This window comes from Lampris incognitus, chromosome 6 (genome assembly GCF_029633865.1).
Source record: "Lampris incognitus isolate fLamInc1 chromosome 6, fLamInc1.hap2, whole genome shotgun sequence".
Taxonomy (NCBI): Eukaryota; Metazoa; Chordata; class Actinopteri; order Lampriformes; family Lampridae; genus Lampris; species Lampris incognitus.
The window spans coordinates 68348108-68363025 of record NC_079216.1 but is presented as its reverse complement, the minus strand read 5'-3'; the positions used below and the strand labels follow the sequence as shown (position 1 = coordinate 68363025).

At 45.3% G+C, this 14918-nt stretch overlaps 1 protein-coding gene across 1 annotated transcript in view; it reads left to right on the top strand.

The window, feature by feature from the left end:
• The first annotated feature begins 5 nt into the window (after positions 1-5).
• polr3b (polymerase (RNA) III (DNA directed) polypeptide B) overlaps positions 6-14918 on the top strand; it is a 32324-nt gene continuing 17411 nt past the window's right edge. Inside the window, exons 1-18 of the mRNA XM_056281228.1 lie at positions 6-241; positions 2714-2746; positions 3159-3215; positions 3362-3426; positions 3525-3600; positions 4359-4459; positions 4863-4954; positions 5065-5182; positions 5329-5437; positions 6369-6491; positions 7716-7832; positions 8338-8472; positions 10029-10190; positions 10529-10729; positions 12014-12176; positions 12977-13130; positions 14039-14113; positions 14270-14368. Of these exons, the coding sequence (XP_056137203.1) occupies positions 110-241; positions 2714-2746; positions 3159-3215; positions 3362-3426; positions 3525-3600; positions 4359-4459; positions 4863-4954; positions 5065-5182; positions 5329-5437; positions 6369-6491; positions 7716-7832; positions 8338-8472; positions 10029-10190; positions 10529-10729; positions 12014-12176; positions 12977-13130; positions 14039-14113; positions 14270-14368 (2012 nt within the window). The 5' untranslated portion in view covers positions 6-109. The remainder of the gene's footprint in view (positions 242-2713; positions 2747-3158; positions 3216-3361; positions 3427-3524; positions 3601-4358; positions 4460-4862; positions 4955-5064; positions 5183-5328; positions 5438-6368; positions 6492-7715; positions 7833-8337; positions 8473-10028; positions 10191-10528; positions 10730-12013; positions 12177-12976; positions 13131-14038; positions 14114-14269; positions 14369-14918) is intronic.

The following is a 14918-nucleotide window of genomic DNA, read 5'->3' as shown; positions in this document are numbered from 1 at the left end:
ACGATGACGTCTAGGCGGAACCATTTCTTCGTCAGGTCCAGATTCCGCACGGAACCTTTGTAAAGGTGACACTCGCACGGAGCCGTGCGGCGGTGGTTCTGATTCGTGGATGAAGGTTGGTTCTTCCGTCCCGCTTTCTCCGATTTCCCCGCGAATAACCGACGCAGCCATGCAAGAGCTGGGTGACGAGTTTGGGGGGATGACGCCCCAACAGCTCGCTGCTCCCGTCAACACAGTCCAGGTAAGACGGGCGTGGAACGGCCGCAGCCAACGGACACAACGTGGTCGGACACTTGTGCTGCTGTTCAGTTACGGTGTCCCCTGAACACGTGTAGGCAGGCTGCTCAGTTACGGTGTCCCCTGAAGAAGTGTAGGCAGGCTGTTCAGTTAAAGTGTCCCCTGAAGAAGTGTAGGCAGGCTGTTGAGTTACGGTGTCCCCTGAAGAAGTGTAGGCAGGCTGCTCAGTTACGGTGTCCCCTGAAGAAGTGTAGGCAGGCTGTTCAGTTAAAGTGTCCCCTGAAGAAGTGTAGGCTGGCTGTTCAGTTAAAGTGTCCCCTGAAGAAGTGTAGGCAGGCTGTTGAGTTACGGTGTCCCCTGAAGAAGTGTAGGCAGGCTGTTCAGTTAAAGTGTCCCCTGAAGAAGTGTAGGCAGGCTGTTCAGTTACGGTGTCCCCTGAAGAAGTGTAGGCAGGCTGTTGAGTTACGGTGTCCCCTGAACACGTGTAGGCAGGCTGTTCAGTTAAAGTGTCCCCTGAAGAAGTGTAGGCAGGCTGTTCAGTTAAAGTGTCCCCTGAAGAAGTGTAGGCAGGCTGCTCAGTTACGGTGTCCCCTGAAGAAGTGTAGGCGGGCTGCTCAGTTACGGTGTCCCCTGAAGAAGTGTAGGCAGGCTGTTCAGTTAAAGTGTCCCCTGAAGAAGTGTAGGCAGGCTGTTAAGTTACGGTGTCCCCTGAAGAAGTGTAGGCAGGCTGTTCAGTTACGGTGTCCCCTGAAGAAGTGCAGGCAGGCTGTTCAGTTACGGTGTCCCCTGAAGAAGTGTAGGCAGGCTGTTCAGTTAAAGTGTCCCCTGAAGAAGTGTAGGCAGGCTGTTCAGTTACGGTGTCCCCTGAAGAAGTGTAGGCAGGCTGTTGAGTTACGGTGTCCCCTGAAGAAGTGTAGACAGGCTGTTCAGTTACGGTGTCCCCTGAAGAAGTGTAGGCAGGCTGTTCAGTTAAAGTGTCCCCTGAACACGTGTAGGCAGGCTGCTCAGTTAAAGTGTCCCCTGAAGAAGTGTAGGCTGGCTGTTCAGTTAAAGTGTCCCCTGAAGAAGTGTAGGCAGGCTGTTCAGTTACGGTGTCCCCTGAACACGTGTAGGCAGGCTGTTCAGTTAAAGTGTCCCCTGAAGAAGTGTAGGCTGGCTGTTCAGTTACGGTGTCCCCTGAACACGTGTAGGCAGGCTGTTCAGTTAAAGTGTCCCCTGAAGAAGTGTAGGCAGGCTGTTAAGTTACGGTGTCCCCTGAAGAAGTATAGGCAGGCTGTTCAGTTACGGTGTCCCCTGAAGAAGTGTAGGCAGGCTGCTAAGTTAAAGTGTCCCCTGAAGAAGTGTAGGCAGGCTGTTCAGTTAAACTGTCCCCTGAAGAAGTGTAGGCAGGCTGTTCAGTTAAAGTGTCCCCTGAAGAAGTGTAGGCAGGCTGTTCAGTTAAACTGTCTCCTGAAGAAGTGTAGGCAGGCTTTTCAGTTACGGTGTCCCCTGAAGAAGTGTAGGCAGGCTGCTCAGTTACGGTGTCCCCTGAAGAAGTGTAGGCAGGCTGTTCAGTTAAACTGTCCCCTGAAGAAGTGTAGGCAGGCTGTTCAGTTAAAGTGTCCCCTGGAGAAGTGTAGGCAGGCTGTTCAGTTAAAGTGTCCCCTGAAGAAGTGTAGGCCGGCTGTTCAGTTAAAGTGTCCCCTGAAGAAGTGTAGGCAGGCTGTTCAGTTAAAGTGTCCCCTGAAGAAGTGTAGGCAGGCTGTTCAGTTACGGTGTCCCCTGAAGAAGTGTAGGCAGGCTGTTCAGTTAAACTGTCCCCTGAACACGTGTAGGCAGGCTGTTCAGTTAAAGCAGACCTTGGATTTTCGTTTCACATGAGGACATGAAGGGACAGCAGCACCTGGCGCTCTCTAACTTCGTGGTCTTCACTTTGGCCACTGTTAAAACTGATGGTGTCGTCTCTGAGCTACACATCCTAACGGGAAGCGGCATTTGGCGTAACCATGTTTGGATTTTGACGTGTTGCCAGAAGAGACGGGTGCATGTTTCATTTTGTGGACTGTCAGTCTTGGGGAGCAGCAGTGGTCTAATGGTTAGAGTAGCAGGTTTGGGATCAGAAGGTCGCTGGTTTGAGCTCCACGATTGCTATTAAGAATGTTAACAGGAGAGCTGATGAATAAGTTGTGCTCTGCCCTCCCTCATCGTCGAAGTGCCCTTGAGCGAAGCATAAAGCTGCTTCAGAGTGGGATGTTAAACCGGGCAACTGGAAAGGAGAATTCGTGATCAACAAAATCACCCTGCGTAAATAAAGACTGAAGGAGATGAAACCGGTCCGGAAGCTCACTACTGTGGATATTTCCAAGTGTCTTTATTGGTCATTTGTTAAAACTCCTCCGATACTCCTGCACTTTGTACAGGATTTGAAGCAAACAGCTGTTCTGTCAAAAGTCGTCCAGGGCGAGCATTGAACTTTTCATTTTGATTTTCTTGACAGGAAAAATGGAAACTTTTGCCAGCTTTCTTGAAGGTAACAGATATTTGACACACAGCTGCTGGTAGTGTAACTACATAACACCCACCGTACACACAACTCTTGGCACATAACTCACAGTACCTATCTTTTATCCATACTGTATATTTGCAATGCATATTGTATTTTGTATTGTATGTATTGTCTTATACTGTATATTTTATTTTTCTTGTATTTTTCTCTTCACTGGATCTGTGCTGATACCTGCATAAGACAAATTCCTCATACGTCTGATTTACTAGGCAAATGAATTTTTCTGATTCTGAACAGGGACTAATTGCAGATTGTGCTGTGCAGCACAGACTCTCTCTTTAACTCATTTTACTTTATATCACGTCACGTATAACGTAACTTTCATTGTTTATCACTTGTACCTCTTGTGACTCTTAAAATCTTTTCTGTTTGCCAGGTGAAAGGGCTGGTGAAGCAGCACATTGACTCTTTCAACTATTTCATTAATGTCGAGGTATCTTTACACACACACACGTATAATGTTTAGATAGATAGATAGATAGATAGATAGATAGATAGATAGATAGATAGATAGATAGATAGATAGATAGATAGGGTCTAGTTGTGCCTTGATGCAAATGTGAGAATTGTGGTTTCTAGATCAAGAAGATTATGAAAGCAAATGAGAAGATCACAAGTGATGCTGATCCGATGTGGTACCTCAAGTAAGTTGAATTTGCCGCCAATTAGCAGTAATACACAAATTTAACATACAGGTGTGGCTACTTTTAGGAACTATTCATTTTTTTGTTTATTTTTTCAGATACCTCAATATCTATGTCGGTATGCCTGATGTTGAAGAGAGCTTCAACGTAACAAGACCTGTCTCGCCTCATGAGGTGTGCTTGGTTTCTTGTCTCATGTTAATGTTTTTGTTTTTTTTACAAGGGCGGCATGACCCACTCACCCCGATAAAATCTGTTTACTATACTTATATACTGCAAAGCAATGTTTAGGGTATTTGTCTTACTTTATAATGTCTTAACAGTCAACCATCAGCATCAGCTGCATAAAAGATACTAAGATATGTAGTCACAACTAGCATTTAGAACATTTTCTGATCCCGTCTTCTATCCTATTCATTTTCTTTTGCTTTACAAGCCATGAGGAACCAAGTCCTAAAGAGATTCACTTAACAGTTGAAGAGCTTTACTGGTACACATGCCAGTTTTGGTATATTGTCTCTGTATGTAGTTGTAATTTTCAAGCTAGATGTTTTTTTTTAACTATATCTGTGATCTGTGGACGGCTGTTTGTTGGTCTGCTGCTGTGTAAGTGGGTGGGTTTGACTGGTTGTAAATGTTTTGGATGACAGATTTGCTGATGAATAGTTCTTTGTGCAACCACAATTTTTTTATACTTTTTGCTCCAGTGTTTTCAAAAATACAAAGAAATAAAAGGCTCAGTCCTTTACATACTCTCAAACAGCATAGCAGTAAAGTACATTGCTACATAGCCTTGTCACCTGTTGTGTGGCCCTGGGAATTTGCTGATCTGTGAAGATTTATGCAGATTGTAACCTTGATTGTTTGATATGCGGTTTACAGCTGCTGAGATATGGCTCATCAAATAGCCCTTTTTTTTTTTCTTCAACCAGTGTCGTCTCAGAGACATGACCTACTCAGCGTCCATCACAGTGGACATAGAGTACACTCGAGGCAGCCAGAGAATCATTCGAAATGCCTTGCCCATCGGAAGGTATGAATCTGTTCTGGTCCATGTCTACCCTACGGTATCACATGCTCTGTAGTTTTAGCACAATCCTCCCACTACAGTCGAAACGTCCGTTTTCCATTGTAGACTTACAGCTCTCGTGCTACGCCTGCTGTCCTCCTCCCCGTCTGTAGCTCATTGCTATTTCACTTTCCTCTGCTTCTCCTGCTAAAAGAGAAAACATTCCAAACTTTTACTTAACGTTTTTATGTTTTCTCACTTTTCTATTCATTTAAAATAATAATTAGGTTTCTTGTTATAAAAATAGTCAAATGTTAACTGTTGTGTGTTGTTTCAAATTAAATGGCAAGAAAACAACTGAAGCTCCTGACATTTCAGGAGTACTTAGACATGCAGACCAATTGACTTAAATTGTGCTTTTCCCCAGGATGCCCATCATGCTGCGCAGCTCAAACTGTGTCCTGTCAGGAAAGACGCCCATGGAGTTCTCGAAGCTCAATGAATGTCCCCTGGATCCTGGTATGGCAGCATCTCCGAGTGTCAGGAAAACGGCAGTGGCCGTGTCAGTGTGTTGTTACTGTTTCTACCGAGTGGATTTTTCACTCTGTTACCCTGCCTTTATTACCCAGGGGGATATTTCATTGTGAAAGGTCAAGAAAAGGTCATTTTAATCCAGGAACAGCTGTCCAAGAATCGCATCATTGTGGAGCAGGACAGGAAAGGTGCAGTTGGAGCTTCTGTTACGAGGTACTGCCAGAGTCTGTTTATTTGTTCAGTGCAGACTGAAATAGGTTTATCTGTGCAGAATACTTGTCCACCCTTCGAAGTCCGTTGTCTAACCCCCCTTCTCTCGTCTGTTGTGTGGTTTTAACTGCTTTGTTTTCTGCTTTTAGCTCCACCCACGAGAAGAAGAGTAGAACTAATATTATTGTCAAGCAGGGCAGATTCTACCTGAGACACAACACACTGTCAGAAGACGCCCCCATCGCCATTATATTCAAGGTGAACATCTTGTCTGTGGTGGGAATGTGAACACAGCTGAAACATGTAGCACTGACAGCAAGTGTCCAGTAGGGGGCACTCTGAGACCTACAGATACTGATAAAGCGGCCGTTTGTAGAACATAATTTCAGTAGTATAGGTGATAATAATAATGATACTGATAATAAGTAATAATGTAAAATATAATGATAATTATATAATAAGTTTAGTGTTTGTTGTTGTCTGTTCATTCCGTCTGTCTTTGTCCTAACTACCTTTCCATTATTTATACGATGTTCATTCTTCACTCGTTCATCTGTTTGCTCCACCGGGCTTTCCATATGCGATGACTACATACAGCATTAAGGCATTTGTGTAGCTCATAAGCAGTAAGAAAAAAATGTCATGTCACAAGTTTCAGCAGTAATTTAATAGTTTGAGTTTGAGCCAGCCGGCATCATCCCCTCTGTTCCCCTCCTGGGCTGTTCTGTCTGAACATCAGTCATGTTCCATGGGGCATGTTTCCCTGCCAGCTTTGTTTGCAATGCACTTACCCATCCTGGGTGATTTCTTCCTGTCTCTCCCTGTGGCAGGTAGCACTGCCAAAACAGCCCTAGATGTAGTGCGGGACATTCAAATCGGTTCCCATAGCTCCACATTTCCATAAGCAAATGTCACACAACCTAATGACTCCGAACTCACCTCTCCTACCGCAGGATATATACGATTCTCGGCCTCATACCTCCTGTCCCTCTTCTCATCCCTTTGGTTCACAGCACAAACATAACCTGTCCTGTCTTTCCTGAATAACCTGTACTGAGGTGGAAGATGTAAATTGTCCTCCATCTTTCATTAATCCACACATGCCCTCTCTGCACCTTGTACTCTGCAAACTCTTCTTCATTCAGATTTTGAAAGGCTTATACTCGGTCTGTGTGTATCATGTAAACAGGGCATGGGCGTTGAAAGTGACCAGGAGATAGTGCAGATGATTGGCACAGAGGAACATGTCATGGCAAGCTTTGCCCCCAGCCTGGAAGAGTGCCAGAAGGCCCAGATCTTCACCCAGACTCAGGTACCTCAGACTGCCATGTCTGTCTAAAGACGGGACGTTGCGCACCGAAACACCTACATTCTGGCAGCTGACGCATTTTTTTACTTCTGTCTGTGTGATCACACTCCTCGAGTACGTCTCTTTAGTAATGCTTTCCTTGGGTCATTCAGTCGGCCGGCTGTCTTTGGTGTCTGCCAGCAAACACACTGGGCTGTTTCTTTTGATAAATATATATATATGAAAATATATATATATGTGTGTGTGTGTGTGTGTGTGTGTGTATATATATATGTGCTATAATAGGATCCATTAATGCACTGGTGAGGCTATACTGAAGGAATCACAGCATCTGTGATGTCTCTTCGTTGTGTGGTTGGTGTTTGCGTTGTGAACAGGCATAAGCCTTGGGCATCATAACAATTTACAGCAACACCCCGAAAATAGATTTGAACGTACCCCTCTTTTGGTTTTCAATTTTACATTTATAATCGATGTTTTAACAGGCCCCAGTATTGAAAATTTTAGCTTTTTATTAACTGTTTTGTTTATTTTATTGTTAGACGTTGGTTTGAATTGTCTTTCAGCACAGTTGTGCCTGACTTATTTACCGTGTGTTCGAGTAGCACAGAGGACAGACAGCATGGGTGGTCCTGCACAAGGTCTTTAGCCTCATTAAGCTTTGACCCTTTCTGCAGCTCTTTGTAGCTGTGTAGAGTATTGCTGACTCAGAGGTGTGCACGCATGCCTGTTTTTGTCTTTGTGTGTCTCTGCAGTGTGTGTGTGTGTGTGTGTGTGTGTGTGTGTGTGTGTGTGTGCACCCATACATATGCACATATATGTTTGTATGAGCGTCCATGAGTAAAAGTGTGTATATGTTGCTGAAGACAATAGAGGATTACTTGCCCAAGGTCGCCACCTCTGTGATTCCTTTGCCCTCTCACACCACTATAATGCCATGTGTATTTTATAATGCTGTGTGTATTTTATAATCCCATGTGTATTTTATGGGCTCCTTTCCTTCTGGAGAAAATTCTATAGACATTGAAGCGGTTTAAAATAACATTTTAATCTGATGCATGTACACAGTACCTCTTGGGTGCAGTGTTTGATGTGAAGGATTTGGCCTTGTCTCTTGCTGTATCAGCTGTGACCATTTTTTTATTTTTACTCGGTGATTAATTATAGTTCTAGCCTACTCAATATCTCCTCTCCACTTGGTCCTGTCCCCAAACCACGATCTCTCAGGCGCTAAGATACCTGGGAAATAAAGTGCGCAGACAGCGTATGTGGGGAGGCCCCAAGAAGACCAAAATGGAGGAGGCTAGAGAGCTTTTGGCTTCACTTATCCTCACACATGTGCCTGTAAGTAAAAATATGCTCCACTCAAATATGCACGTTGATGGATGTAAGATCACTCTGTTACTGTGATTAGTTAAAAAAATGCACATTTGTGTCCAGTGACCAATTTCTGTGCACACATTTCTCTTAACAAGCGACATTCATACACCCTCAACATATGCTGTTGCACCGGAGTAGTCAGGAAACAGCCAGTAACCTGCTACTCTGTCAGTAGTCTGTCCGTAGTCAACGTGTCAGGAATCGTTCTTGATTCAGTCGAGTCCCATGTTAGCGTAACAAAGTGAGCGTGCTCTTGTCTTCAGTGTATTCTTGTGTTATATTACAGTGCTCTTTTCTTGCTTTGTTCAACATTTGCAGCTGCCCCGTTTCCCTCTAGGATCATTAACATTTTGTCCCTTGCCATGCCATACTAGCAACACAAAAATTCCCATTTTATTTTACAAACTTACCATTTCCACAAGTGAAATGATCCCAGAGGTATAATCCCATCCCAATGTCATGTCCTTAGGTCAAGGAGTTTAACTTCAGGGCCAAGTGTATTTACCTTGCTGTGATGGTGCGCAGGGTGATCTTGGCCCAGGGGGACAACAAGGTGGATGACAGAGACTACTATGGAAACAAGCGTCTAGAGCTGGCTGGACAAGTAAGCCCCACAGCATCTGTCTCCTGTTGCATTTCAAATGCCGCTTATACAATGCTTCCTGAGTGGACAAACCACCGTCCAATCACAGCGTTTTGATTTGTTGCGTTGCCTGAAAATTGAAACCAGGGTCATTGGGAGATTAAACATCCATTCACCTCTGATGTCCTGTCCAAGGAAACCAGTTTCATTCATCTTTCTCTCACAGTTTCTCTTGCCTGTTATAGTAGTCAAAATCCACTGCTTGGCATCCTGTGCATCATGTTCTTCATACATTTTATGTCCATTATAATTCTGTTACCCTCTTTCAATGTTGTATTATGTAAATTGCGTGAACACAACATCCATTGCACGCTGCCCATCTTGGGAGAGAGATCCTCCTCTGTTGCTCTCCCTGAGGTTTCTTCTTATTTTTTCTCCCTGTTAAAGGGTTTTTTAGGGAGTTGTTCCTCATCCGATGAGAGGCTCTAAGGACAGGATGTTGCGTTGCTGTTAAGCCCACTGAGGCAAATTTGTAATTTGTGATATTGGGCTATACAAATAAAACTGATTTGATTATATAAGGCAGGCCTGAACACTATACACACAAGGGGGGCAGAAACATACCAATAGCACCCACCCTGCTCTGGGAATGGATCATAGCACCGGGACAGAGGAGAAACGCCGCTCCGGGCCGGATCTCTCACCTGAATCTTTGTTTCTTCGCCTTCCTTTATTAACACTCTCATTATTTTTGTGCTGCTTTGTTTTTGCCTGTTTTGTTGTGTCTCCCCCTCCCAGCATTTCTCCCTGCCTGGTTTTGTAAGGAGAGAGATATGCAGCAGCACCAAAATCCCTGCGTTATGGATGCATGGGGATTTTTCAGCAGCATGACAATAGAGCTGCTGCCTTGACTGCAGCGATTGAGCTAATCCGCAGGCCCGGCTCTGATAATGTAATTACTGCTGTCTTAAGGCCTTTAATTTCCCACCCCAACCTGCTCTTTATAAGGAGCGGGAGATGTGTGGGGGATGGACACAGAGCCCCCTTTCAATAGGGGGCTTACACACTCACAACTCCCACAATCTCCTCACTCTCCAATTATGCTTCCGTGACATTCAGCTAATTGGCCTGGCTGTGCGACGGAAGCTTAATTTCTTTATTAATTTCAAGCGGCGCTGCCTTGTTTGTTTTGATGTATGCTAATGTGCGGGCTGGGTGGGGCTTGTGAGAGAGGTTGCAGGCCTGGTGGAGGAGGACACGGACGTAGGAGAGAGGCCAGGTCAGGGTTATCAGAGAGCTGGCACACCTGGTTATTAAAACAGACGCTGAATGTATCCCTGTGATGATAAGGGATTGTAAACAGCTGCAGAATGCCGAGGCAGAGCTGCTGATCTAAGAGTTAGGCTGTGTGCCTCCGGATGATTCAATGACGACTCTATCTGAGACACGGCTGTCACTCTTGGTTGGCACCTAGTTAAGGGACCAAACAACTGTGCGGTGTCAACTATGAAGTTCCCAGTGGCTCTAGTTTGTCATCACATTCCTGTTGTGTCACTGTCACTCCCTGCTCCTGGCAGCTCCTGTCTCTGCTGTTTGAGGATTTGTTCAAGAAGTTCAACTCCGAACTGAAGAAGATTGCAGACCAGATCATTCCCAAGCAGAGGGCTGCTCAGTTCGATGTAGTCAAGCACATGCGTCAGGACCAGATCACCAATGGAATGGTCAACGCTATATCTACGGTTAGTATGTACTGAAGTGGCAAATCTCTAGTGATTCCAGAAACCGGTGACTCAGTGAATGAGACAGCAGTTTGGAGTAATGTGTAGGTCAGCCACCCTTTAACCGGAAGGCATGGGTTCAAGTCCCTGGGTTAGCTTGCATTTACCATAATGAAGACATGGAACTATCCTATCCATAAAGAGTCACATAATTAAGGAAGAAGTTAAATCTTAATTTTAAGATTTTCAATTGAGCTTAAGTCTTTGAGTAAATGTAAAGGTGAGCAACAGACGGCACAACACGGAACTGTGAATACATGTATTGGATTATTGTTTATTGTGTCTGTCCTTGTCCACAGGGGAACTGGTCCCTAAAGAGATTCAAGATGGACCGTCAGGGCGTGACTCAGGTCCTGTCTCGCCTGTCCTTCATTTCCGCCTTGGGTATGATGACCAGGATCTCCTCCCAGTTTGAGAAGACCAGGAAGGTCAGCGGGCCGCGCTCCCTGCAGCCCTCCCAATGGGGCATGCTGTGCCCCTCCGACACCCCTGAAGGAGAGGTGAGTGAGCTGCTACAGCCAGCGAGGAGCTCCGGCCTCCAGGATGGGGTTATGCTAACACCGCCTCTGTGAGAAAGCAAACAGCTCTTGATATTGAAAGTCCTAGAGCAAGTAACTATCAGTCGAAATTCTATATGGAAGGCAGGGTGCTTTGGACGTGGTGCTATAAATCTGTTCAGTACGAGCGGGTGGAGCTGGCCAAGTTAGATGTTGGAACAGTTACAGCAAAATGCCTGTAAATGGAGAAAACAGGCTCAGTAAAAGTGGTTTCACAACAATTTTCTCAAGCTGAATTGTACTAATCCATGTTGTGACACTTTGTGCCGAACTATCAGTTTACCATAGAGCACATCAGGCTGTGCCACCATGAACCCAGCAACCACAGGCAGCATCCTTTATGAAACTGTGTGAAATGACTTACACAGTTTTGTGTGTGCTGGCATGTGATTTGCGAGCCGTCGGGTGTATACCTTCTGTGATTAATGTTGAATGCACTCAGGCCAACAACACCTCAGCAAGGATTCATAATACCTTCCAGTGCCCTGTGACAACTCAGCAGACTCAAGATGGCATGTTGAAGGCCTGCATTTGTACAGCCATCCATATCCAGCTAGGGTCGCAAGGATGCTGGAGCCTATCCCAACAGTCATTGGGCGGCAGGTGGGGAGACACCCTGGACAGGCCACCAGGCCATCACAAGGCCGACACGCGCACACACACACACACACACACAGACATTCACATTCTCACCTAGGGACAGCTTAGTATTGCTGAGCCACCTGACCTACATGTCTTTGGACTGTGGGAGGAAACCGGAGCGCCCGGAGGAAACCCAACCAGACACGTGGAGAACATGCAAACTCCACACAGAGGACCACCCGGGACGACCCCCAAGGTTGGACTACCCCAGGGCTCGAACCCAGGACCTTCTTGCTCTGAGGCGACCGTGCTAACCACTGCGCCACCATGCTGCGCATTTATACATTTAATGCAAAAAAAAAGAAACAACTACTAATTACAAGCTGCAAAAGATGGAAATTACTTGGCCAACTCTTTTCAAAAAATAATGTGAAAGTCAAGGTCTTGTGTTAACAAATGATTAGTGTTGCATTCAAACCAACCTCAATATATGTAGTCCTGTCTTCTGAAGAGTGTGTAGGAATATGAGTGAGATTGACGTAGTTTTTGACTTTTACTCTAAGGAATAGTGATGTATCAGCCCGTCTGGGTATTCAAGGCCATACCTCCTAAATGGCTCAATATGTTGTCATGTTGTTTTCCAAGGCCTGTGGTCTGGTGAAGAACCTGGCCCTGATGACCCACATCACAACAGACATGGAGGACGGTCCCATCATCAAGCTGGCCTTCAACCTTGGGGTGGAAGACGTCAACCTGCTGTGCGGAGAGGAACTTTCTTACCCCAGTGTTTTCCTTGTCTTCCTCAATGGTAAACACATACCGACCAACACCGACAAAATAAATACGCACCAAACAACTTATTAGGGGTTATGTTTTGCTTTAGTAATGGATGACTTGAAAAGAGCATTTAATCCTTTCCGTATTTTAATGTCACGCAATGTCACGCCTAATAACATGAAGGGGAGACTATTCTGTCTGCTTTACAAAAGGCAATTTTGTGTTTCACAAGGAAGCCGATAAATCATTTATTTTATGGCACCTGTAGGTATTATTCTTGAGACGCAACTTGGTCCATTAATTACTGTATATGTTTTTCCAGCCACTGATAACTGATAACTGTCAAATTATATTAGCTGCCATACTATTTAATTACTTGGTAGCAGCAGGTATTGGAGCCATTCAGAGCGAGGAGCCTGCAAATCTATTTCCATACGGAGGCAGTTCACTCCATGTCCTTCATCCTCTAGTCAGCTGTGTCAGACTGGAAATGAATGCAGCCCCTGCAGGCGTTTTTTTAATCCTTTGTAGCTGTGCTTGCAGCAACTGTACACCTGTTAGGGGTGCAGTTTATAGCACACAACTATATAAATGTCCAGTTCACAGTCTGTTTTCATGATTCTGTCTTTATACTGCAGTTCATGCATGTGCACTTTCTGTGAGTGTACAGTATTCAGGCTCTCTACAGGTATACGAGTGTGCTGCGCTGTGTTGTTAAACCGTCTGTCTGTCTGTCTGTCTGTCTGTCTGTCTGTCTGTCTGTCTGTCTGTCTGTCTGTCTGTCTGTCTGTCTGTCTGTCTGTCTGTTTGCCTGTCTGCGTATGATGCCAGGTAACATCCTAGGTGTGATCAGAGATCACCACAAGCTGGTAAGCACCTTCAGGCTCATGCGCAGGGCAGGCTTCATCAACGAGTTTGTGTCCATCTCCACCAACCTGTCAGATCGCTGCGTCTATATCTCCTCTGATGGCGGCCGCCTGTGCAGGTAGGGGAGCCTCACACTTCTCAACCCGCCTATGCATGGGGCATTGTTAGAATTTCTTTTATCCGTTAAAAACACGGGGTCAGTTTTATCCCACACATTTACTGCATGAACATGAGGACAGACACGTGAACAGCAGTGACTGTGTCGTGCCACATGTGCCATTATTACCTACAGTCCTCGTACAGTAACTGTTCATAGTCAGTATGAAATGTTATTTGATGTTAGTCTACACTAAAACAGATGAAAATATTTTAATATTTAGTATTGTAATTTTTTGTATAGCTTTGGCAATACATATACTAAAATTAGTATTGTAATTGTTTAATTAATTAATTAATTTGACTGACATTTCAGATCAAGCAAAGTTAGCCGTGTGTCTCGTTGCTAGCCCGTTCTGACTCCACACACCTGGATCAAAACCTTTTTACACTGATGCTCAGCCAGCATTCCCCTCATGTCACCAGTGAGGAGTGACAAGGAACATGTTGTCCATTTGGGGGCCCTGTGATGGCCTGGCAGCCTGTCCAGGGTGTCTCCCCGCCTGCTGCCCAATGGCTGCTAGGATAGGCTCCAGCATCCCACCACCTGCTTGGGATAAGCAGCTAATGGATGATGGATGGATGTTATAAGTTTACATTTACAGAAAATAATGACTTTTAAAAATGTAATAACTGTTCTTTTTGACGTGTGTGTGTGTGTGTGTGTGTGTTTTAGTGAATTCTTTGTAAAGCAGTTTGAATTGGGGAACTGTGGCTTGGGATCCCAGAGGGGCAGTTATTTATATCTAACCCATTTTAAAAAAAGAGGTCGGAAGAAGGTTGTGGGCTGTGTGATGGCGTTTGTTGTGCGTTGACCTGTGTTTCTTCCTGTCAGACTGTACATCATTGACCTGTGTCGTTTCCTGTCAGACCATACATCATCGTGAAAAAAGGACAGCCGATGGTGCAAAACCGACATATTGACGAGCTGTCGCAGGGCTACAGGTAAGGAGGGGAAGGAGGACAGCTCAGGATGCTGGTACTTTTGAGTTGTGGGTTTATTCATTAATGGATTTTAATAGGGGGGGGGCTTTATTATGTCATGGCATCATCATCATCAGCATGTCGTATTTTCTCAAACTCCCTTTGTCTCGACATCAGAACTTTTGAGGATTTCCTTCATGAAAGCTTGGTGGAGTACCTGGACGTAAACGAGGAGAACGACTGTCAGATTGCCCTTTATGAGCACACCATAAACAAGTGAGCTGCTCCCCGTGCCGGTGTTGGCCACAAACAGTGTTCCCCCTGTGTTGTGTTCTCTTTGGCTGAAAAGGGCCCATTTTACATAACCCAACCACGGGTTTGCTAATATTTTTAATAACTGAGATGAAGATAGGTGTGTTGGGTATTTTTAACAGTTGTATTGCTGTAGAATTCAGAGGCAGCCTGCGTCAGTGTCAGCAGTGTGTCAGTGTGAGCGGTGTGTCGGTGTGAGTTGTGCGTCGGTGTGAGCGGTGTGTCGGTGTGAGTTGTGCGTCGGTGTGAGCGGTGTGTACAGTGTGAACGGTGTGTCAGTGTGAGCGGTGTGTCGGTGTGAGTTGTGCGTCGGTGTGAGCGGTGTGTACAGTGTGAACGGTGTGTCAGTGTGAGTTGTGCGTCGGTGTGAGCGGTGTGTACAGTGTGAACGGTGTGTCAGTGTCAGCAGTGTGTCAGTGTGAGTTGTGCGTCGGTGTCAGCAGTGTGTCAGTGTCAGCAGTGTGTCGGTGTGAGTTGTGCGTCGGTGTGAGCGGTGTGTCGGTGTGAGTTGTGC